The sequence below is a fragment of the Apaloderma vittatum genome, unplaced genomic scaffold, assembly GCF_000703405.1.
Source record: "Apaloderma vittatum isolate BGI_N311 unplaced genomic scaffold, ASM70340v1 scaffold13424, whole genome shotgun sequence".
Classification (NCBI taxonomy): Eukaryota; Metazoa; Chordata; class Aves; order Trogoniformes; family Trogonidae; genus Apaloderma; species Apaloderma vittatum.
The window spans coordinates 43061-65842 of NW_009711019.1; the positions used below are offsets into that span (position 1 = coordinate 43061).

A 22782-nucleotide genomic window follows, 5' to 3' on the forward strand; every position below is an offset into this window, starting at 1 on the left:
CCCTCCTGGGGGTGGGGAGGGAGTAGGCTTAAGTCACGTCTTAAGTATGCAGGCTCATAGTCAGAAGAAACGTTACCCTGTTTCTCCATTAGATCACTGCTGCGCCTTTCAAAAGGTTTCTTCTCGCTCCATTGATGAGTCAGTCCGTGTTTTTCCTCAGTAATACCAGTACTGATTTGGGGATAGGGAGCTTTTATTCATGGGCTGATCTGAAGGTGTTGCTTCCTTTCAGCCATGAGCTCTCTGAGGAGAGGAAGCAATTAGAGCTGCTCTCCCTGGCAGCGGTGCCCGGGGAAGGCGTTGCCAGTTCTTCACAGAGCTGTGCACACCAGCTCCTGCTCGCCCCGTACAATAACTCTGTAGAGGGGTCAGGAAAAGTGATGTGAAGTGTCTAGAGGCAAGACTAGCTACCCTCAGATTCCTGCGTATCTGCTGCAATGTGCTATCCTCTCAGCTATACCAATAAGAATTCAATGTAATTCTTAAGTGAGTTAGTTTACTAATTTGTTTCACAGCACATCACCACAGCTGGCCTGCCGGCTGCACCTGAAAGAGCACTCTGTGCTGCCCTGTGTGGGCAAGACAGCACCCAGGGGATCAAGCTAGAGGTTACCTATTCAAATCTTTTTTGTCACAGACCCTTTTGTACTTTGAATCACACACACACACACACACACAGAGAATCACAGAATATTAGGAGTTGGAAGGGACCTCTAGAGATCATCTAGTCCAACCCCCCTGCCAGAGCAGGATCCCCTAGGGCAGCCACACAGGAACACATCCAGGTGGGTTTTGAAAGTCTCCAGAGAAGGAGACTCCACAACCTCTCTGGGCAGCCTGTGCCAGTGCTCTGTCACCCTCACAGGGAAAAAGCTTTTCCTAATGTTTTTGTGGAACCTCCTACGCTCCAGCTTGTACCTATTGCCCCTTGTCCTGTCACTGGACATCACAGAGAAGAGCCTGGCTCTGTCTACCTGACACTCACCCTTTGCATATCTATAAACATTAGTGAGGTCGCCCCTCAGTCTCCTCTAAGCTAAAGACATTTCCAGTAGCTGGTGCTTTGAAGTTTTCAATAGCTTGCAGCTTTCGCCTGAGTGCTCCTATCTATTTGACCCTATCTTTTCAAACTGAAGCATGAGTCTGGAAATCTCAGCTTTTTATTTTAATTTCCTGGTGCCTTGTATTTACATAGAAACTAGTGCTGTAAAATTCCTCTTCAGACTCAAGGAAAATGCGTTTATGGTTTCTTGGTATTTGTTTTGCCAACCACTGGATGTCAGTGCTGCTCCACTGAAGAAATACTCTTCCCTGCTTCCTTTTCTGTGAATGTGAGGGAAATAAGAGCAGAGGCTCCTGATTTTTATCGCTCAAATACTTGAACAGGAATCGCATTTCTTGGAAAAAAAAAATTCCACAGATAATGAAAATATTTATTAATTGCACGTACCTAAAACAACTGCCATGTTTCAAACCTCTACTTCTCAATGCAAGATGAGAGACAAGATTGTGTGTAGAAGTTACTGCAGTCTGTCATGGCTTATGGGCTTGGTGAGTCAGTCTGTGGACTGTCCAATAAGTGAAATTAATTCTCTGGAAAAAAAATAAAACTACAATCTTACTAGAGGTATAAATGTAGTGCTGTTATAGCTTGCAAGTGACACATTTAGCAACACATAATTTTTTCAAGTTTAAAAAGTAAAACGTGTTGATAAATTTGAAGAGATTAAGTTGGATACGTAGCAAAAAGCCTGCCTAGACCTCTAGTTTTATGTTTTAAAGAAATATTAAATATGGATCAAAAAATGCTTATAAATTGCTCACAGATGTGTTGTTCATTTCAGGCTTTTGTAATAGGTTTGGCTTTTTTGAATGATGTTAAGTTACTTACCGTCATTCATTCTTATGCTTTTCACAATTTTGCTCCTAAACATGACTTCACTATACTCCAGGAAGTGGCAGACATAAGCAGCCAGAAGATTTGGTGGGTTTTTGTTTCTGTTGTTGAAGGCAGTCTGAAATTTTCAAGCTGTATTAAACTGGAGAGCAAAAAAGCTTCCTAGCTAAACTGCTAAAGGTGCAGAGTTCAACCCGCATCAGATAATGGCCTTCTCCTTTGAGGTAAAACGTGCTATTAATACCTGATACTTTGTGCGTGGAGCTCTTGAACGGCGTTCAGCTGGCATGCTCATTTTGAATGTGCAGCACTCCGTTCCCTTTCATTTTAACGTAACCGTGTCACTAGAATTAATCCAGGTGAATATATGCGTAAAGCAATACAGTTCCGTTATTAATCTGTTACTAAACACACAGTGGAAAAATCTTTATTTTACACAGCCGACTTAATGCACTTAGGTAGCGTATCCACTTTATCTCTGCAAATGGCTCAGGAAGCTGCCGACGGCTTAAATGCTTGTGCTACACATGGAAGCATTGCCAGCTCTAATCAGCTGAAGTCTTGAGAGGGTTCTGTGGAAAGCAGGCATCGGTGGCCTGAACCGTGCATTTTAACCAGTCAGTCCAGCACTTGCATATTGGTAGCTTATAAATGTGATTAGCTGCGGCTACTTCAGGCATAAAAAGAACGATTTCAGTCAGTAAACCATACTTGTAGAGATCGTGCTGTTTCAGCTGTTGCTTTACAGCATGCCTGACTGAGAGTAGAAATGCCTTATTGAATCGGACTTAGTTATAGACTGTTTTGATTCTGTAATCTTCTCTTCCCACAGGACCAAAATTAATAGTATGTTTCTACCAATTTCCTTTTTTTCTGGTGGGTGAGAAATATATATTGATGCTGTTTCCTGACAAGTGAAGTACGTCCTTCTTCACCAAAGAAATGCTCTTTAAATACCTATATAACTGTTGTGAGAGTTCTTTCCACATTTAACTCCATTTAGTTTCAGAAACTCTGGTGTTTTCTGATGATTAAGGTAATTTATTTTCAAGCACAGGAATGTTTCTATGCGTTTAAGCTCTTTATTGTATATAGAGAAATATAATTATGGATGTTTGTGCAGCCAAGAGTTTGAAACTTCCTATCTGTCAAGAATAATGTCTTAGTACGTGATAGTTGCATTTGAAATGTCAAATTCTCCCTAGTAGAGACTCTTCTGGCTGAAAGCAGAAATTAAGTATTTCGTCCATTGAAATCAGAAGTGTGGTGTCCCTGGGTTTGGCGATAGGAATTGTGTTATAGTTGGAAAAGGGGCTGGTGACCAGGTGGGGAGTCTTCCAGGTCAGGAAATAACCTGGACTTGTTGTAATTAGGAAGACCGTGAACAGTGTCATTTAGGGATGCAATTGGGGAAATGGAGAATTACAATTGCAAATGAAATCCGTTCTTGATAAACGTGGTTTAATAAGTATTGGAAAGCATGGACTGAGTTACTCATTGCTTGTTTCTAAGTCATCTATGATCCCTTAGGAAGAAAAAACTAGGTCCAGGTCCACAGCGTAATTGAAGTTCAGCATGTTTTAAATGAATACGGAAGTGATTTGCATGGCACGCCAAGCTGGGACCCACTGATACAGATGTTTAAATGGGAAAGGCTTAAGAGGAATGAACATAGGCAATAGTTATATTTCCTGTCACTCTTTCTGACACTGGTTATTCATGCACATTCGGTTGATGCAGTTGTGATCTGTCATGTTGGCTACTAGAAAGACTTCTAGCTGGATACGTGCACGATTGAACCTGTTACTTGAACGTCCACTCAGTGCATTTGTAGGGTTAGAAAACTGTTTATTTGGATCAAAATTTGTGTCCTGCATTGTTGTGATAGTGTTTATTTTTGCATTTTAGATAGACGTTACATTTTCAAGTGATCTGTAAATTCTTGGCCTTTTTCTAAAATTTGGCAGCCCTTCAGTGTTCAGTTTCTCACTTTATTCCTTTGAGTTTTCTGCACTATTTTTGTTTGGTTTCTCACCTCTTTTTTTGTGGTGTGTTTTTTCTCTCCCCTACTTTCTTTCAAGGAAGGACCCTATTGAAATTGGGCTGGGTTTGACACTTTTCTGTGGTATCTGTTCAAATAAATACGTACGATTGCACAAATTTGGCTGAAGGTGCTTGCATCTGGTGAAACGTGAGACTCTGCATTTTAACTAAGGGAATAGAGAGTTGAATGGGTTTGGTAAGGTTGAATTTTTTAGCTACATTTTTTATACCTGAAAATTTAACCATGAATAATAAATAATAAAGATTACATCTTGACTGCTGTGGAATTACGTTTTTCCCACGGGCAACTATGATTTTCTGACAGTTTTTCCAAACGGAGACAGTTTTATACAGAGCAGCTGACATGAGGACTTTGTGCTGCTGCTGTGCCTCTAGCAAGTTTACTTACTGTGTTTAAATCTATTATATTGTGAAAGGGCAGAAACGGATGAGTTTTGCCTTGCCACAGCAACATTCATAACTAATTTACGTAGATTCTGTGTATGGACTGTATAAAACCAACAGAAACACTTTAGAGATGGTCCTTCTACTAGGTAAATCTGATTTAAAGAGGCTTAGGGGGGAAAAAAAAAGCTCTGTCTCACTGTGTGTTATGCTGTGAGCGAGCCAAATGCCCAGTCCATCCTAAGTCATGATATCTGATGTTTTGAAGAGGAGCCCTGTCTCGGCAGCCGCAGTTTGGGGCTTTTCTTCCCCTGGGCTCTACTGACCGTGCAAGCAGCAAGGTTGTGGTGGTGCTCAGAATGTCCTCCAGCCAGGTCCACCCACCTACACGGGAGCAAGCACGTAGCAGTTGAGGCAGAAGTCATCCTTTCCTGGCTGCATCCTGCCTCTTTCTGGAGGTCCAAAGGCTGGCTGGCTGGAAGCAGGCTGCTCCTTGGGCCCTGTACCTCTGTGATGCACTTGAAGCTATATTACCTTTAAGCTGTATTACCTTTTACCCCCTCTTTCTCTTTTAATCTGCAGGATCTGCATCAGCAAACATTTCATGTGCACAAAGATGTTGCTAAGTGGTCCGGTAAATCACAGTGTGAAAACTAATAAAATCAAATCTTATTTGCAGGTGCAAATACTGGCATTATGATGATAACCTGCTCACCTCCAGCGTTGTCATTGTCTTCCATAATGAAGGATGGTCTACGCTCATGAGGACAGTCCACAGTGTCATTAAGAGAACACCAAGGAAGTACTTGGCAGAAATTGTGCTGATTGATGATTTTAGCAACAAAGGTATATTTGGAATACTAACACATTACTTGTAGAAAGGAAATTTATTTTTTTTAAATAGTTTTCTTTTGATGTATTACCCACCATCGATTGAGATGACTCTGCAAGAAAAGCAAGTTGCTTCTTCACAGTCCTTTCAGTTTTCAGTGAAGAGAAAGCTCTTTTCCAATGAGCTGCTCTCATAATTCAGCTGTTTAAATACAGGATTTGTGGTGGGCTCTCTCCCATAGCTGTGGACTAGTATATAGTAGAAAGCTGTGATAGCTAGTACCCCTCTTAGCTCTTGTGAAAACGTGTAGTTTTAAGAGTTTTGAAGGAGTTTGAATTAAGCCTGGTAGGATTAATTTCTTTCTTGATTCCATATAGGAATTCAGCTGTTATTGAATTTTTTACCATGATAAAAATGTATCTAAGTCTACTGAAATATTCTGATTAATTTTCAGTACCATTTTAATTTCCAACTTCCTTTTATAATTCAGCATCACATTAAGGTGTTTATTTTTTTCTTGTTGGGGGTGAAGGGCCTTTAAGAATTGAAGTGTATTTTTACCTTCTGCCTTTCTTGGAGTCCGGCATGTCAGCATCTTCTAGAAGTCCAGAGATTTTCCTGTTCTGTTATGATATACATTCTGGTCTTGGTTTGTAGTAGGTATGTATGTACTTATGTGTGATTCTTATAAACATAGACTGGCTTTTTTTTCCTTTAATGGTGATATCTTTAGCGTTAATGCATATCAAGGCTGAATAGAGAGAAGAACTGGAAGTGGTATGCTAGAGATACAAGATGATTGATATAGAGCAAATCTGTGTGGCTTTAAACTTTAAACAAATTTCAAAACAATGCACTGAAGCTGCACGTTGTGCAAGATTTTATTGCAGCACAGTTCTTGAATAGAAGTCAACAGAGAAAATGAGTAGATTCGTGAATAAAAACATAACTTTGTGTGCCCAGGATGACATCTCTTCTAGACAGTGATGACGATGGCTTTTAGGAGCACAGACAAGTTTGAACTGGTGAACAACATAAGATACATTCCCTTTACCTTTCTATTTGATTTTGTAGTATCTGAATTGGGTAGGGACAGAAAAAGCAGATGGTTCTGTCCTGAAACTCTCTTTTATCAAATGATCTGGGCTTCTCCCAGTTCCAGCCTCATGGGAGGAGTTGTTTTCTGCAGGTCTACCCACTCTAAATTTTAAAACTGAACTCATCACATAGTTAGAGTTGCCTTTTTTTGAGTATAAATCGCTATTAAAAAGAGTAGTTATATGTTAATTTTTTACATCTTACCTGTAGGTAGGAAAGGTTATCTGCATTGTAAATTTGTCTGCATCTGAGTAGTCTAATAAAGTTACTGAATGCTTTTTCAGCCGGGATCACAGCTTTCCTTCAGAGCTATTCAAGGACTGAGTTAGCTGTATAAAATATCTATGACGCTGGTGGTCTCTAGAAAAAATAACAGATTTTTTTACTAATGATTGGACTCAGTACTTGGGTTTCACATGAGTTGTAGTTGACTCTGCTCTATATATGTAATTAATGAAATATGTTTGTATGGCATGACAACTACAGTTTTCTAGAGTATGACAGTTATTAAAGAAAGGCAAGAATTTTGCAAGAAATTTATTTTGAAATACAGAACTTTACTTATGCTTTCTGCTCATATATGAATGGTTAACAGACACAGCTAGCTTGGACCTAACATCCAGCAGACCCTTGTCTCTATATTTCCCACACTTCCTTTTCCCAAATAACTTTTTTGAATCAGAAGATTTGGTAAAGCAAGCTCAAGATGCAATTTTCTCATGTGTGAGTGACTGGAAAACAAGCACAGACTGGAATGGTGCTGAACACCTTGCTGCAAGTGTGCTGTTTAACTGTAATAATTCTTCAGACAGCTTTAGGCTATTTCTTGGTAAACATAATTAACTTAATTTCAATAATTCAAATTGGATTCTACATGAAAAATGGCCGAGAGAGTAGAATCTTGCTTTGCTTCTTCCTCCCCAGAGAGAAGCATGAACTAGTACAGGCTGCGAAGCGTGCCAAGCTGCCTGAAGAGATCTCCAGTTGTTAAGATAGCTGCAAAACACAGACATTCTTAATCACAGCAGAGCTGCTGGTGGATTTTTGCTTTTTTCAGCCAGAAGAAAAGCTGTGCTGACAGCACAGATAGAGGATTTTCTCCATGCCCACCTGCTTTCAGACTGCACGCTTCCTATCTACCTTTCCACCCAGCAAAGCGTGCCTTAGGCTCGTAGAGAGCAATGTTGAGGGATACAGGTGCTGGACTAGGTAGATGTTTGCTCACACTCAAGGTGGCTGTCCTAATTTCTTAGCCTCTTCCTTTCCTAGCCATATGATATCAAAATGGAGCAAAGCAGTTGCAAACACTTTTAAAGGCTGGCTCACAAAGAATCCTGCCTGTCCTTCTTTATGAGAAATCCTCTTTCATCAGAAGGGAGTTACAGCTGCACAGAAGCTTACGTGTGTTATGCCTTACAGGGAGGAACAGTTGCAATGCTTGGAAAACGTTATTTTCATTATAATTCTTCGTATAAATTCAGCTGGGAGCAGTCTCTTCGCTGAACCACACTCTCCCTTCCTTCCTTCCTTAATCTCTTCTGCAAACAGCAGGGCTGGACTGTGGAGAACTGCACCAAGAGATGTGCTGGGTCCTGCTCAGGCGTTTTGTTTTTTGTCAAAGCACAAAGAGGACAGTAACAAGATGACGCTGAGCTAATTGAATGATGCTGGTTGTGGTATTTTCAATGGAGACCTCTGTATTAGTGCATGTAGAGTCGAGGAGGTGTTGGAGCAGCTTCTGCCACAGTGGCAGCGTGGTCACGCTGCTGCACATGGCATTTCTTTCCCCCCTGTTTTTTCTTGTTTTTCTTGACAGAAACAGTTTATTGTGCTGGGAGTGCTAGCTGTGTGGAGGATACAGCTGTTCTAGAAAGGCAGATTTTCAAGTTTGGGGGTTCTTTTCAAGTTTTCTGAGGCTCCCTACGATTACACTTTTGTATATAGGTCTTCAGTAACTACTTGTTAAATAAATCTGGTACCTAAACATTTATTTCTGAAGCACAGATGTCAATACCTCAGCTGGTGCAGCTCATTTTTGTAGCCCATGCACCTATAAAGAGTGACTGCAAGGTAAATACCAGTGTTCTCAGTTGTGTTTAAAAGCTTTGTCTAGCTTTCGCGTTTGCTTTTTTTCTTCTTTATCGCTATCTATATTTCTGACCGATGCAGCATCCCATAAGCTAGCGAAAGGGGAAGCAATGAGCTTAGACAGGTAACAGTATTTTTATTAACTTGTTTAATGATGCTTGCAATGGGGAAGGTGAAGCATTAATTAGTGCTTGTCTTAGAGTTGAGAGCTTCACATTAGTGGTATGACGGTACAGGAGACTCAGTGGCAGCAGCTTTAGGAAGGACTTCTGTTACTGTTTTTTAATTCTCACACTGACATCCATGAGTCAAAGGAGAAAACCTGCACTCCTCCTCCTCTTCCTCCCCCTCACCTTGCAATCTACAGTGTTGAAAATCTTTTGGAGAAAGGGTATGTTTTTAAAACACATTGATTCATGCTTTAATCATGCAATGGGACATCAGAGAAGAGCGCAAACAAGGGAAGACCAAATTGGGGGTTATAATATTTTGAAAGGTAAAATACATATTCTTAAACAAAAAACTGGATGCTGTAAGGCTGTTGGCACATATCATAAATACACGTTGTAGGTGAACAGAATTTAACACTGGCCAAACAGTATTTCTGACTGTGAAAGTATCAGGATTTTATACACTGCTGTCATGCAGGCTTTGTAATATGGGAAGGAGGGAAAATTCAGTTTTCCTGTGGGAAACAGCACTTGCTGCTAGCCCTGGCATGGTTTCGGATAATGGAGTGCAAAGTCCTGAGACTTGTACTGTAGAAAAGCTTTACACAATCAATATGACAGGTTTTTACAGGTCCCTATGAGCCTTACATAGTTGAACATTTGATAACTAAAACATTTGGCTTCATAGGCAGGAGAGCTGGAAATAACTTCACGTTTTAAATCTTTAAAACATTCCTGACAGCCCTTCTGTAACATGTACTTGGAATTTGCAGAATAAATAATGGTGTGGTGTAAAGATTCTCTTAGTGGCACTTCAGTGTGACCTCGTAATTCTGTTTATTTTATCCTTAAAAAATGTATATCACAGCTCTCACATATTCTGTACATATTTCATAGCATCTTATTCTACACAGCATATGTGAAGAAGTTGTTCTTTCTGTGGTCTGATATTTATGTATCCTTGAAGTTTACCTAATACACAAGGATTTTAAAAAGAAGTTGTACAAATATGTGGGAAAGGATAAGAGCATACATAAAACTTGTAGTTGAGGAAACTTACTCTTTTATAAAAATGAAGAGAAGGAATAATAAGACTATTAAAAGATGGTGATTTCAAAAGATTGCTCTTCGGTAGAATTGCTGAATTTTTTAATTTTGGAAACTTCACTTCTGAAAACCAGCATTTCCATTTTGATTGTTTATATGTAGCTTTTATTTAAACCAGATTTATTTATTTTTTAACACTGTTGGCAAGAACAGAAAATATACTAAAAGGTAAGTTGCAGCAAGCTCCAGACTTCAATCATTTTCATTCAGGGTGTGGAAGATGTTGCTGCTGAAATAACCTGATGGCTTGTTGCTTCTGAAAGGGCCATCCTCCTCCTTGCACCTCTGCACGTCCCCTCTGCTGTTAGATTCTCGCAGGCAAGGCATCTGGCAGCCCCTCGGAGCTGGTGCAAACCAGTGCCTGGATGCCTTGCTGTAGCTTAGGTGGCTTATTTGGGATCCCGATGCAGAGAAACTGAAGCCGTAGGCAATTCTTTTGAGCCTTTCAGTACAAAAATAGATTTTAAATGAACGCCAGTAGTTAAATCCGCGTTGCCTCAAAAAGCAAGTGCCTGACTGCCAGCCCTTCTGCCTTTGTGAGTTTTCTCAACAGAATCATCTGTGCAAAAATATTACGCAACGCTAGGATCCTTTTTTGTTAAATTGTGTGGTAGGAATGTGGTTTACAGATTAGTTTGGCTAAGGACAGTGTGCAAATTACATATCTGTCACCGTCTTGATTCATATGCAGTTACTCATCCCTTTACTGACCAGATCCCTTTGGCTGAAGGTTTTCTGTGTCATGCACCTGTGTCGGTATCATCAGCCACAGCTCATTCACTCCGGTTCTGGCCACCCAGTTGTCCATATTGATAGTTTCATTAAAAGATTTAGATTCATTAGAAGACATTCTTTTTGTTAGTTTCATTAGAAGATTGGTATAAGACAACCCCAAACCCAAGAGGGAGCAGGTCTGGATGAAGGAGGGCAGTAATTTGAGTATGGAGGATTTCTGTTTCGGGTTTCCAGTTTTAACAGACTAACAGAAAATTCCATGAGGCAGAAAATGAGTGAGGAGAAATGTTTAGCTGAAGAGTCGTGCCTTCAACTGCACATGTGACATTATCTGGTGAGGAAAGGCCATGTGCCGAGGTGTAGAAAGTTCTCTGCCCAGTTGAAATACGACTGAAGACCTGAAAGCTGCTGTGTGATATATTTAAGTGACTGGGAATTGTCCGCCCAGTTCCCCCACGGTGTGGCCAACCACTTCAGCTGGTTTTAATTCAGATGTGCCGCAGACAATCCTGTGCCATGAAATCAGAGCACTCCAAGTCTTGATCTCTTCAGGTTTAGTGTTTGTGAGCAGTAGTATGAGCAGTCAAATTAAGGATTCTCTTAAACATCTGCAGATTTTTTAAGTGGAGTTGGATTTGGGTTGTATTCAAAGTTCAAAACTGTTTGTTATTAAACCTCACTAAAATATTTTTTTTTTCTGTTGTTTGATAGCACACTTAAAAGAGAGGCTGGATGAATACATTAAGCAGTGGAATGGCCTTGTAAAGGTATTTCGAAATGAGAGAAGAGAAGGTTTAATCCAGGCTAGGAGCATTGGAGCCCAGAAGGCTAAACTTGGACAGGTAGGAGCCATTTCACATGGAAGTGTGTCTTTTTTTTAATTATTTTTACTTTGGGGGGCAGGTGGTGGGTTTATGTTCAAATAGACCTATTTAAAAGTAGTATTGTATTATTGATACTATTTTAAAAATAATTTAATTTCAATTTCATTTTTTGTTTGTAATATGAAAGTATTTCAATGTAAATAAGTTTAATTAAGTCATTGTGACCTCATATACAGATATATAAATGACCTGACTTTTTTTTCTTTTCAAGGTTTTGGTTTACCTTGATGCCCATTGTGAGGTGGGAATTAATTGGTATGCGCCACTTATAGCTCCTATATCTAAGGACAGGTAATGTTCTCCCATTATTTCCAGCGTCTGGCCTCTTGGGAAGAAAAAGTCACAGTAACAATCTTCACTTTTTCAACTATAGTCAATACGTTTTGTATCTCTATCAAGCTGTATCAGTATTTGCCGTGCAATGATTTTATTATCTCCCAGCATAAAAGCTACGTAAGGAGGAAGGAAAACACTCTGGCAAATAAATATCTGGATAGTTTATTTTAATAGGCATGCTGAATATTTTGCTTAGTATAGATTAAATATAAGACATTTCTTGTCTTTTGCAACAATCTGAGGGACTACTGTAAAAATGTTCTCTTCTAGCTGAATAAGGGGCCTGATTAAACAAAATAACTAAAGAGGAATGCGTTTTGTTGGTAGAAGAAAAGGAGCAGTACGTGTTTTGTCCTAATGGGGGTTTAAAGCTCCTGTGATCTCAAGAGTTCTCATTTTTGCTCCTGCAATACAGTCTTATTTGTTTCCTCTGAAGCTCTTTGGAGCATTGTCTCTAGTGAACCAAGGCTGGGGCTTGGTGCTGTCTGTGCCGTGAGCCCAGGTGCTTGCTGGGAGTCAGCGGTGGAAGCCCCTGCGCTGCGCGCGTGGGATCTGCGAGAGGGGCCAGAGGAGTGAGATCCTTGGGGATCTTCAGAGTTTCTTCCAGCTGTCAAAATGCTCTTGTTGCTGTGAACTCCCACACTCTTAGCTTGTGTGGTTCAAGGGGGTGTGTGTGTTTAGGAAGCCACGTGCTTGTTTAAACTCTTTAATCCCACAAAATAACTGCTTAATCCTAAAAACTAATTGTTAACCTGTTGTGCTACCAGAACTTTCTTGAAGAGGTGGGTTTTGTGTGTTTTAAAGGCTGTGACTCAGCTTCAAGGCTATATTTGGGCCAGGATGCTAAAGAGAACGTGGAAAAGTTTGTGTGCTTCCATCGAGTGTGTTACTCTTTTGCACGAGAAAGGCTGGTGAGAACAGGCAGCCTTAGAGGAGCAGAAACAGAGGCTACAGCCTGGGTACCCTGGGTGCAGCGTTCTACCTCAAAGGAGAGCACGGTGTTAGCATTTCTTCCCCACACACTCTTATTTTTCCCTCTCATAGGATTTGATTTTAAAAGATGGAAACACACCAGGTTTGGTCACTGGGAAACTCTTTTGGAAAATTTGGGGAGGATGACAAGATAATGTCTTTTTCTTGGTGAATATAGTATGTGATAGATCATACTGAAGGGCATACTGCAAATCAGACAGGAAAAGTTTTTCTGAAGACGGCTGCTAGGAGAGCACCAGTAACCTCCTGAGAGGTTGGATTTGCAGGGCAGTCGAATGGGACTGAGTAGTGAAAATCCATGTTTACACTAGTAGAAGCTGAGAGCTTATCATACTTATTGACAGCTAAGATCTGATAGGAATAGAAATTACAGGAAATCATAATACTGTGAGAACACTAGCCCTCCAAGGGCTCCTCTGTTGCCTCCAGCAGCATGTTAGTAGGAGATTGATGTAAAGTACACATGAAGGAAAAAGTACTGATAAACAAATTGGCGTATTAGCATTTCAGACCCAACTTTTCTGCTTTCAGAACGTTCTAAAACAACATGAAGGACGATCTCTTTTTTCTTCTAATGAGGTTTCGTTTTTTAATAATATGTTTACAAGTGACTTTTCACATAAACTGCTCTAAAAGCTTAATAATTAATGGTGTAAGTTTCAGATTAGACAGATTGCTCTTCTGAAATTGTATTTTGCTCTTTCTTTCCCTTCTATAAATGTTTCAGAACTACATGTACTGTACCTCTAATAGATTACATAGATGGGAAGGATTATTCCATTGAGCCACAACAAGGTGGGGATGAAGATGGTTTTGCCAGAGGGGCCTGGGACTGGAGTTTGCTATGGAAACGAATTCCATTAAGCCACAAGGAAAAATCCAAACGAAAGCATAAAACTGAGCCTTATCGGTAAAGCGAGCTGTTTTTACATACTGTGAATCGTAATGAATAATTGTCTAAAAAACCCTTTTGTTTTTCCCTCCCTCCCCCCGTCCCTTTCTCCCACTCCTTCCCCGAACTACGGTCGGTCGGTGCCACGCGGGTCCTCGCGCACTCCCTGCCCCGCAGAACCACATGCACTGTGCCGCTCATAGATGTCATTGACGGCAACACTTTTAAGATTGTGCCCCAAGGGGGTGGTGATGAAGATGGGTTTGCTAGAGGAGCATGGAATTGGAGTATGCTATGGAAGAGGGTTCCCCTGACCAAGCGAGAGAAGGAAAGCAGAAAGACAAAAACTGAACCGTATCGGTAATCACTAAATCACTTACCCGTTTCTTCTTTCTTTCTTTTTTTTCTCCTCCCCCTAAAAGTCAGTATTGATCCACTAAAACCTGCACGTACCTCTAGCCTGAAATTCTTTGCATTTCTAACCACACCGGCTGCTTTGATTAATCAGACCTGTTTGCCACAGCTGACTATTTGCTCAAAATACCTTTGCTGCCTGGTGTTGGCCTCTCCGTTCCTTCTCGTGTGCGGTTAATAGGGTGTGCATTGGAGCGACAGGGGTTTGTTTCACAAAATAAGATATTGTATGACCTTTTTTTCTAGGGATTACTTTATTTAGCTATGATATTTTTCTTTAAAAGTAGTGTTGGGAACAACAGTGCGTATTTAACCATTTGATTTGAAATAATGAGCATGCTGTGAGTATTTCTAATAGCCAGTAATGCATAAAATCTGTAGCCTGCTGTCATGGCCTGATGCATGCATACAGCTTGCGGATTATGCATGTGCATCAAAAAGAGCCCTTTGTCATATTTCTCCCACTTGCTTCATAATAGATCACATCTGACAAATAAGCATACTGTTTAAGAATCTTGGCTAGATATTTTCTAAAGTTTAGGAATTTTAATTTAATACACATAACATTATAAAGAAAGCAAACAAGCCCACCACCTTATTTTCTGGGAAGTCCCACCTTTTTGTTACACTTTGTAGAGGGATATGTTTTCTTCTTGGCAAACTGAAACTGCCTAGAAACCCTGGCTTAGAAGCCAGGGTTTCTGGATGGCTTTTCAAGACTGGGAGGCTGTGGTTCTGCTGTTTTTTATTACTTTCCCCTTCACACTTAACTAATCGTGTTACTACATTTGAAAGCAATCCTCACATCTTCAGAATCTAATGTCTTCTATTGCTTGTATATATGATTTAAACATTGTAAGAACCGATGCTGGTAATTCCCTATCCTCACCCGTGATTGTTCTCTGCTAAAATGGCAACACATGCAAGGAGGTTAGGAAGCTTTGATCTGTTTTGTATATGGTATAAATAATACCATTTTCTGACAAGGCTGTCCACATTGGAACTTTAATATTCGCTTAGAGGGGGATAAACTATTTCAAACATCGCTGTTGTGTTCTGTGTTTATCATCCAAACAGGTCTTAAAATCCTTTTAAACTGTTCCCAGAAACACAGAACACATGTTCTCAGAATGGTTTAAAAGATGACTTTACTTTTAATAATACTTTCAGAGTTACAGTGCTTCTTTTAAAAAGAGACATCCCCTGCATCTGTTTATGTACAGGCTGTATGCATTTTGTTGCAGCAATACCAAGGGAAGTCTTGCTCAAACTATAACCAGGATTGCTTAGCGTAAAAAGAAGACGAACCCCCCCCAAAAAACCCACCTTAAGCTTAAGGCACAGAAATAAACTTTTTGTAATGGGAGAATTGCCCCAGGACTGAATCCTTGTTTCAGTACTGTTATGCTTACTGCTCTGTATCCTAAAAGATAAACTACTGAGCTTATGTGCATTTTACTGGGTCCTTTAGCACACTTGACAGCCCGTGGGAGGCCAAGACTTGAAATTTCACCATCTGAGGCCTCCACGCTTGCTGAGCCTTTACAGTGCTGAGGAAAACCAAAAAATGCAGGAAAGGCACAGGGCTGGGCTGTGCAAGGTCCTCCTCCCTGCTGTGCTCCCTGGCTCCCTCCCTACCCTTTGAGCCCTCGTGATGCAGAGGCAGAGTTGGAGGAAAACCCGGTAGACAAGTGTAAAGGGACATTTAGCAGCCACTCGGCATCCAGTCAGGTGAGATGGAAAGCAACTAAACCGATTAACTCGGCTGATAGAGTCAGCAGCTCTGTTGCTGTTGCTGCCCCTGCAGTCGAAGCAGGTATCTGTTATCCCTGTGCTTTGGTTTTGCTTAAGCAGTTCTCCCCTAGACATTTATGTGCAAAAGGGAAATACGTAATCACAGCTGCTGAACAAAGCACCACCAAGTTAAAAATCTAATGGAATGAGGAGACTAAATAGTGGCTAGAAATGACTCATCTCTCAATAATTTGATGATGAAGGAATATTTCACTTGTGATTTACTTGGCTCTCAGGAGTGATCTGAACTCTTGGATCCTCATTCTTTCAGTGCTGCAAATCATCTGAAGTCAGAAAGAATTCACTTTTTCCTTACCAGCTTTTTTTTTTCCCATTGTCAACTTAGTAGAGACTCCACCTTGTGTCCATTACAGTTTTATGTATCTATTAATCCTCAGATGAGAAACGCTTGGTATGTGCGTTGAAAATGACTTAACATATCCTACTCTCTAGTTCAGTGTGAACAAGCTACCAAATACTTTTGGTTAGAGCCGTTCTTCAAAAATGCTCTAATCCAAACCACACTGTCTTTTTTCACACATTAAAACTTGCTAATTGAACCTTGGCATATATAGAGGATTTTACAAAGCCATTAAAAAACAAAAAAAAAACCCCAAACAATAAACCATAATGGAAACCCTATGCAACTAGATCCAGGCTCTCTTAAAAATTGCACTGAATATAATGAAAAGTGTCTCATGTGTCAGTGGTAGAAAAAGAGACAGAGGGAAAAGATAGAAAGGTATCATTTAGCGGGAAAAACTCAGTTGCCTGTTATATAGTTAATAAGTTTCAATGTGGCAGCTCCTCAGAACATAAACTTAGGTCTGCTGTGCAGTCTCATTAGTTATCTCAAATACTTGAACAACTTTCAAGAGAGAAATACCTTGTTGCACTGATTCTCACCTCTTCTTATTTTAATTGAAGCATACTGGCTGACTGGATATTCCAAACAAAATTTTGTATAATTAAATTTAAAAAAACAAAAGCATGACATAATAAAAACTGACTTCACTAGAAATTTTACAGATGTCGCTTCAGAAAATTGCTGGAAGCTGATGACAAAGCTTTATGATTTTTTCAATGTGTTGCCATTTACCTGTTCTTCATAGTATGTTAACAGTGAATTGTTTCCTTAAATAATGTTTTCTTTTAGTGTTATTATATCCTTTTGTCTTCCTCTTTCAGGTCCCCCGCAATGGCTGGTGGATTGTTTGCCATCGAACGTGATTTCTTCTTTGAACTGGGTCTCTATGATCCAGGACTTCAGATTTGGGGTGGTGAAAATTTTGAAATTTCTTACAAGGTAAAATTAGGAATTAAAAACTAATTCAGTTTAGTTTATTTTTTTTTCTGTAGGTAGTTCTGTTTGGAGCTCAGACAGCCCTACCTCTGATTTGCATCACTTCTGCCTTATGAAGCCCTGAAGATTTTGCTGTGAGGAGATGTTTTGACAGAGATGTCTGTCCTCAGAGTCTCCCTGTGGGCTTTGGGGCAGAAGTGTTCAGAGAGGTGACCTAATGCTGAGGCTCGAATGCTGGGTAATCTGTATTTTGGTAATGGTTTGGGATCAGACCCTCCAACTATCTAATCTGAAAGTAGATTGGAAGATTTGATGGGGGGATGGAACTGAGGGTTCTCATGGTGAGTATAGCAAAACGTTGTTTCCAGTGAAAGTGATTGGAGCGAACAAGTAGCACTCAGTTTATGCATAAATGCCTGTAAAGTGTATAACGATCCCACAAAACATAATCTGCCCTGATTTCCTGCTCCCTACCATTTTTATGAGTGAGAAATGTTCTCATATACTTTTCAGAATTTTAAGAACTTCTTTACAGGAGAAGTCTTCGTAATTGAAACATGAACTGCATAATTCATAATCACTGCAGAAGATTTTATTTTCACTCCTAGGCATATGCATGCTCTTCAGTTAGCAGGAAACGTAAGATGATAATCATTAGCCTCTTGTAGCTTCAGTATTCATTACAACACAAGTAGCAGACAGCAGGAATCTGTCCCAATTAACAAACAAAAGTGGAGACATCTAATATCGTCAGCAGCAATCTGGGAAATTGTAGCTGAATTTCACTAAAAGTACATTCAGAGCTTCTCTAGCTACTCTTGCTCTTTGTGATGTTGAGGAAAGCACCAAGTGCACTTGCTCAGCTGTAAATCCATATGCAAAAGGTAGTTGCTGAGGATGTTACATGTCCAGGGTCTTTATCCTTCTAATTCTCCATCTGGCTTAGAGCTAAATCATGATCAAAGTTATGTACAGTAGTTTTGTAATTGAAGTGCTGATTATGCAGAGACCTCCAAATTGGTTTCACGTAGATCACAACCAATCTTCAGAAGAACTAAGTAACGTGTATCAGTCTTGCATGCTGACTCCTAGATAGCAAATATAATGGCCTTACATACCTGAGAGGTTTTGGGGTTGGTTTTTTTTTTAGTGAAACTTAAGAGAATGAATATGGTGATGCTATGAGGGAAGCAAACTATTCTGCTCATATTTCCTAATACTCTTAAATCATACTTTTATTCTGGAGTTCGAACCAGTTTGGAACAACTCCAGAGTTACCTTGAATGTAGATTTGTTGATGCGTTTCAAATTTTTCAAAATGGTGAAAACTAAATTCAGATTTAGGTATGTTTTCTTTCCTTGTAACTGGATTATCCAAGGATCTGTGGGAGGGAGGGAGTTTCAGAATGGTAATGTTTTACCAATTTTTTATTTTCATCTACTATAGTTAAAGAAAAATCTGTTTGTACTTGAAACTGGGTTACTAGCGACATCCTTATCTCCTACAAGTCTTTATTAAGAAGAGCTTAAATGTGAAGGGCATCTAGCCAAAACCCATCTTAGTGTTGTTATGTGAACTACTTTAATAAAATCAAAATATTATTACTTCCGTCCTAACAAAAATTAGCCACTTCTAGAGTTTGTACTCGTTCATTACTGTTGTTTCAAAATAGCAATGGAATGAGATGGCAAACTTTGTAAAAAGCTTTTTTAAAAAGTAATTCAGTTGAGTAATTTCATGTCTGAGTTGAAGATGTACTCAATATAACCTTTCACTTCAGAGACCTATTATGTTTATGCTTACATATGAAGCAAAAATATATAAATAAATCACACAGTTGGTGTAGTCAGGAAAGTAGTTGACTTCTTCCATAATTTATCATCTACACCAAGGTAGCGGGTTCGATTCCCGCTCGGTCCCCATGTGTTGCCTGGTCTAGTCGAGAGGTGACGTCCCTGCCCATGACAGGGAGGTTGGATTAAATGATCTCTAAGGTCCTTTCCAGCCTAGGCCATTCTATGATTCTATGATCTGTTTGTCTGTCTTAAATTTCTGTGCATATGTATTAATAATACCTTTGCTTTAACTTGTAGATCTGGCAGTGTGGGGGAAAACTGTTGTTTGTTCCCTGTTCTCGTGTTGGACACATCTATCGTCTCCAAGGTTGGCAAGGAAATCCACCCCCTGTGTATGTTGGGTCTTCTCCTACATTAAAGGTAGTGTTTTGCTGCAACCTTGAAGGTGGTTTTTGATTTTAGAAACCGGGAGTTTCAGATGAATATATTTAAGTTATCAGTAGCAATTTAGAGAGCACTTCATCCAAAGGTATTTGATGTGTAAAGCTAAGATGGTCATCCACATGGGAGGGAAGTCTTTATGCCAATCACACTGTTATTAAGTGTAGAGGTTCCTGGAGCCTATCTTCTTGTTCTACCCCTTCCCATCTTTGAGGTACATATCACACTTCCTATTACTTACTTTAGTAAGTACAGCACACTGCTGGAGATGATGATCACCTGTTTGAAATCCCCCTTTGGCTTGATAGGGTGCAATCTTAGGCTGAGCTAGTGAATGCTGTGATCTAGCATCTCTCAGACATTTTTGGCTGCATTTGTTAATTAAGAAGCAGTGAATGACACCCAGGAGAATGGCATCCTCTGCACTTCGTTGTAAAGGTCAGTAACTCCTTGGGCACCTTGCAGGTTCTGAAGTGTTGCTCAAGCCAAGTAGACATCACCTCAAGAAAAGAGTAAGCCAGCTGTCTATATCTGAAGAGATAATTTGAGTCAAGAAAGTTTGCACCCCCCAGCCGGAAGAGAGACAACCCTCCTGTTAAGGTTTCCTACTGCCTAGTTTGAGCTTTGTCATGTGCAGTGTTTTGCATTGGTAGATCCCGTTCCCAAAGACCTGGTTCTTTGTACATTCCAATCCCAGAGCCATCTTCCTAGACATTACCTATGACAGAGACTACTGGCAGGGTTACAGAGTGTGGCTTGAGCCAAGCTAGCAGTTGATTCTGTTGAAAAGGGAATGTTCCAGCCTAGTTTAATGGTAGAAAACTAACCTGGCACCAAAAAAAAAAAAAAGTCTGTTAGTTATGTGAATTGTGATTAATAATGTTTTGATCAAACAAGCACTACGACTAGTACAAGTGAGGATAGGGGAAATGGGCATAACTGGGAGTAGAGATGGAGCAGCAGGACACAGGATAGCAAATGATAGCTCCATTGCTGGAGGCAGGCAAGAAGTTTGTTTGCCATGTCTGAAATTATAAAAAACATTTCACTCTTCTGAAAAGCTGATCAAATATATTTACTGCGTATCTAAACACCTTAGATGAGTCTGCTCATCTGCTTACTGAATACAACAAAACACTACTGAATGTTCTGAAATGCCAAGTTATTTTGCTGTACAAGGCAGAATGCAGGAATAGCTTTACTCCTCTTCAAGCACTCTTCTATCCCCATAGTAAATGTGCTATGTTTTATTTATGCTGGATGTGGATTAAAGCACAATAATTTGTGCCTTTAGTTAGATCTGTTAAGCCTGTTTTAACACCAGGTAATTAATGCTAGAATAATTGTACACAGTGAGATGTGCATCTAGAACACGTATAGGTAACAAAGAGATAAAGAGCCATCAAAGAGACTGAGAAGAAAGATGTGAGGGAGAGGCTTACTCACCAGGTGAGCTATCCATTTTTTCCCCTTCTCCAAGCAGCAATAAACTGCTTTACTTAAGAAGATAAAATCGCCTTGGCGCGTCATAGCCATAGCTGACCTGTTTAAGGCTTAATTTTTTCACCCTTAATGAACTAATGCATGTCATTCTCTGATTAAAATAAACTGTAAAAGGTGAATAGAAACTCTGAATTGCAGTTCTGGTGCACGGCAAATGATTGCAATGTTTTATTGCGCTCATAACTGAAGAGTCTTTATAAACATTGAAAGAATATCAAATAAATATATGAAGAAAAAGACTTTGTGCTCTCATTAGGCAAGCTGGTTTATTTTGCTGACTTGAATATTATTTTCAAATGACAATTTAAGACTAATGTGTCTTGTATAATCTGCTGAAGGTGGCAAATTATTAGTGATCTATAATAATTTCCTGCTGTCACTTTTTTAAGAGGAGAAATCCTTAAACCTCTGGAATTTACATGCAGTTGCATTGGACCTATTGTGTATGCTTTGAGGCTGCAGCAATATTGTTGTTCTTCACAGAACTATGTCCGAGTTGTGGAAGTGTGGTGGGACGAATACAAAGATTACTTCTATGCCAGTCGGCCGGAGACAAAAGCGCTACCCTACGGAGATATATCTGAGCTGAAAAAATTCCGCGAAGATCACAACTGCAAAAGTTTTAAGTGGTTTATGGAAGAAATAGCATATGATATAACTACATATTATCCCTTACCACCTAAAAATGTGGACTGGGGAGAGGTAAGTACAGTACATAACCTGTGTTTATGTTAGGAGCTTTTTTTGAAAATTGAGAATTCAAAAGGAAGCGATTGTAACTTGACATAGATCTGAGAATAGGCTCTTTGATTACTGCTGCAGTAAGGTATATGATGCTGGCCAGAGACCTATAGAGAGATAATCCTAGTGAAAAAAAAAAATATATAATTTAAGAGGTGCGAGTTTTTTAATTAGCTCTGTAAGTCCTTGAAGAATTTTATCTCTAGCTCTCTCTTCAGTTATGTCTAAAGCTGTTTTTTCCATAATTGGAGTTTAGTATTTTATAAAAGAAAAATTGTGAATCCTGTGTGTGTAGGAGTATTGGTGAAGATTAATAGGTAAAAATCATTTTCTCTGAAAACTTAGAGAGCAGATCATGAAATCCAGGTGGAATGCACTCTGCCTACGTTCGCTAGCCTGCCATGTACTCCTACAGTTACAGCCTCAGTAAATAACTTATCTGCATATAGTAATTTGATACGATTCCTTAATATTCATTTCCATCATTGGTGTATAAGAGTATGACTTTGCTAAATTAAGAATGTGGTTACGAATTTGGCGTTTTCATGTGTTTGACAGAGCGAGAGCATGTTGCCAGGGGAGTGCAGGACACCTCACTCAACCCTACCCATTTCATTCTGGCATGTAACCCACACCTTGAGGAGCATTTACAGCAGGTCTCCTGCCTGCTTTCAGATTTATTTATTTTTTTGCCTTTTTCAGTTGGTCTCAGCCTTGCCCTATCTCTACTTTGAATTTCACTTTTTCAGATTGTGGAGGCAAAATCAGAAAAACATGTCGCTAGCAGAGGAGAACTCCTGTGTCCTACCAAATGTAATAACCTTTTTTCCCAAGATGATTTCAAAACAGTATTAGGAAGTACAGATCTGTGCTGTTTCCTATGTCCAAGACAGTGTCATCTCAAATTCCTCTTTGAGGAATTAGTGATATAGAGGTGTTCATGGTGGAAAGGAGTGCAAATAGTTTTGTATCTGAGGGACCAGGTGAACAATGCTGCCTTTTTTTCTTAATAAGAGCTAGCACAATGCATCATGTACTACACTGGCCTTAAACTTCCTTCTGAATCCACATCAAGGGTTAGAGGTTTAGGAGAGCATGTTATATATTACTGTTCACTGAGGTGAAAGTATCTGAAGAGACTAAAATAATAATGGCTGCCGTGTGGGAAGTCATCCCTGATAAAAGCAAGCAGCTCTGGTGAAGCAACAGGAAAGTCAGAAGATCAGAGACTTCTCTGAAGTTTTCTTCAGCTCTTCTTCACTGGCTGCTAGTTTCCCTACCTCTGAGAAATTTCTCCCCTCTCCCCCCC

General features: G+C 39.7%; 1 protein-coding gene across 1 annotated transcript in view; it reads left to right on the top strand.

Annotated features, from left to right (window-relative positions):
- GALNT7 (polypeptide N-acetylgalactosaminyltransferase 7) overlaps positions 1-22782 on the top strand; it is a 41306-nt gene that overhangs the window by 12455 nt on the left and 6069 nt on the right. The window contains exons 3-9 of the mRNA XM_009867510.1: positions 5025-5191; positions 11087-11217; positions 11471-11550; positions 13316-13498; positions 16877-16994; positions 19086-19208; positions 21216-21434. Of these exons, the coding sequence (XP_009865812.1) occupies positions 5025-5191; positions 11087-11217; positions 11471-11550; positions 13316-13498; positions 16877-16994; positions 19086-19208; positions 21216-21434 (1021 nt within the window). The remainder of the gene's footprint in view (positions 1-5024; positions 5192-11086; positions 11218-11470; positions 11551-13315; positions 13499-16876; positions 16995-19085; positions 19209-21215; positions 21435-22782) is intronic.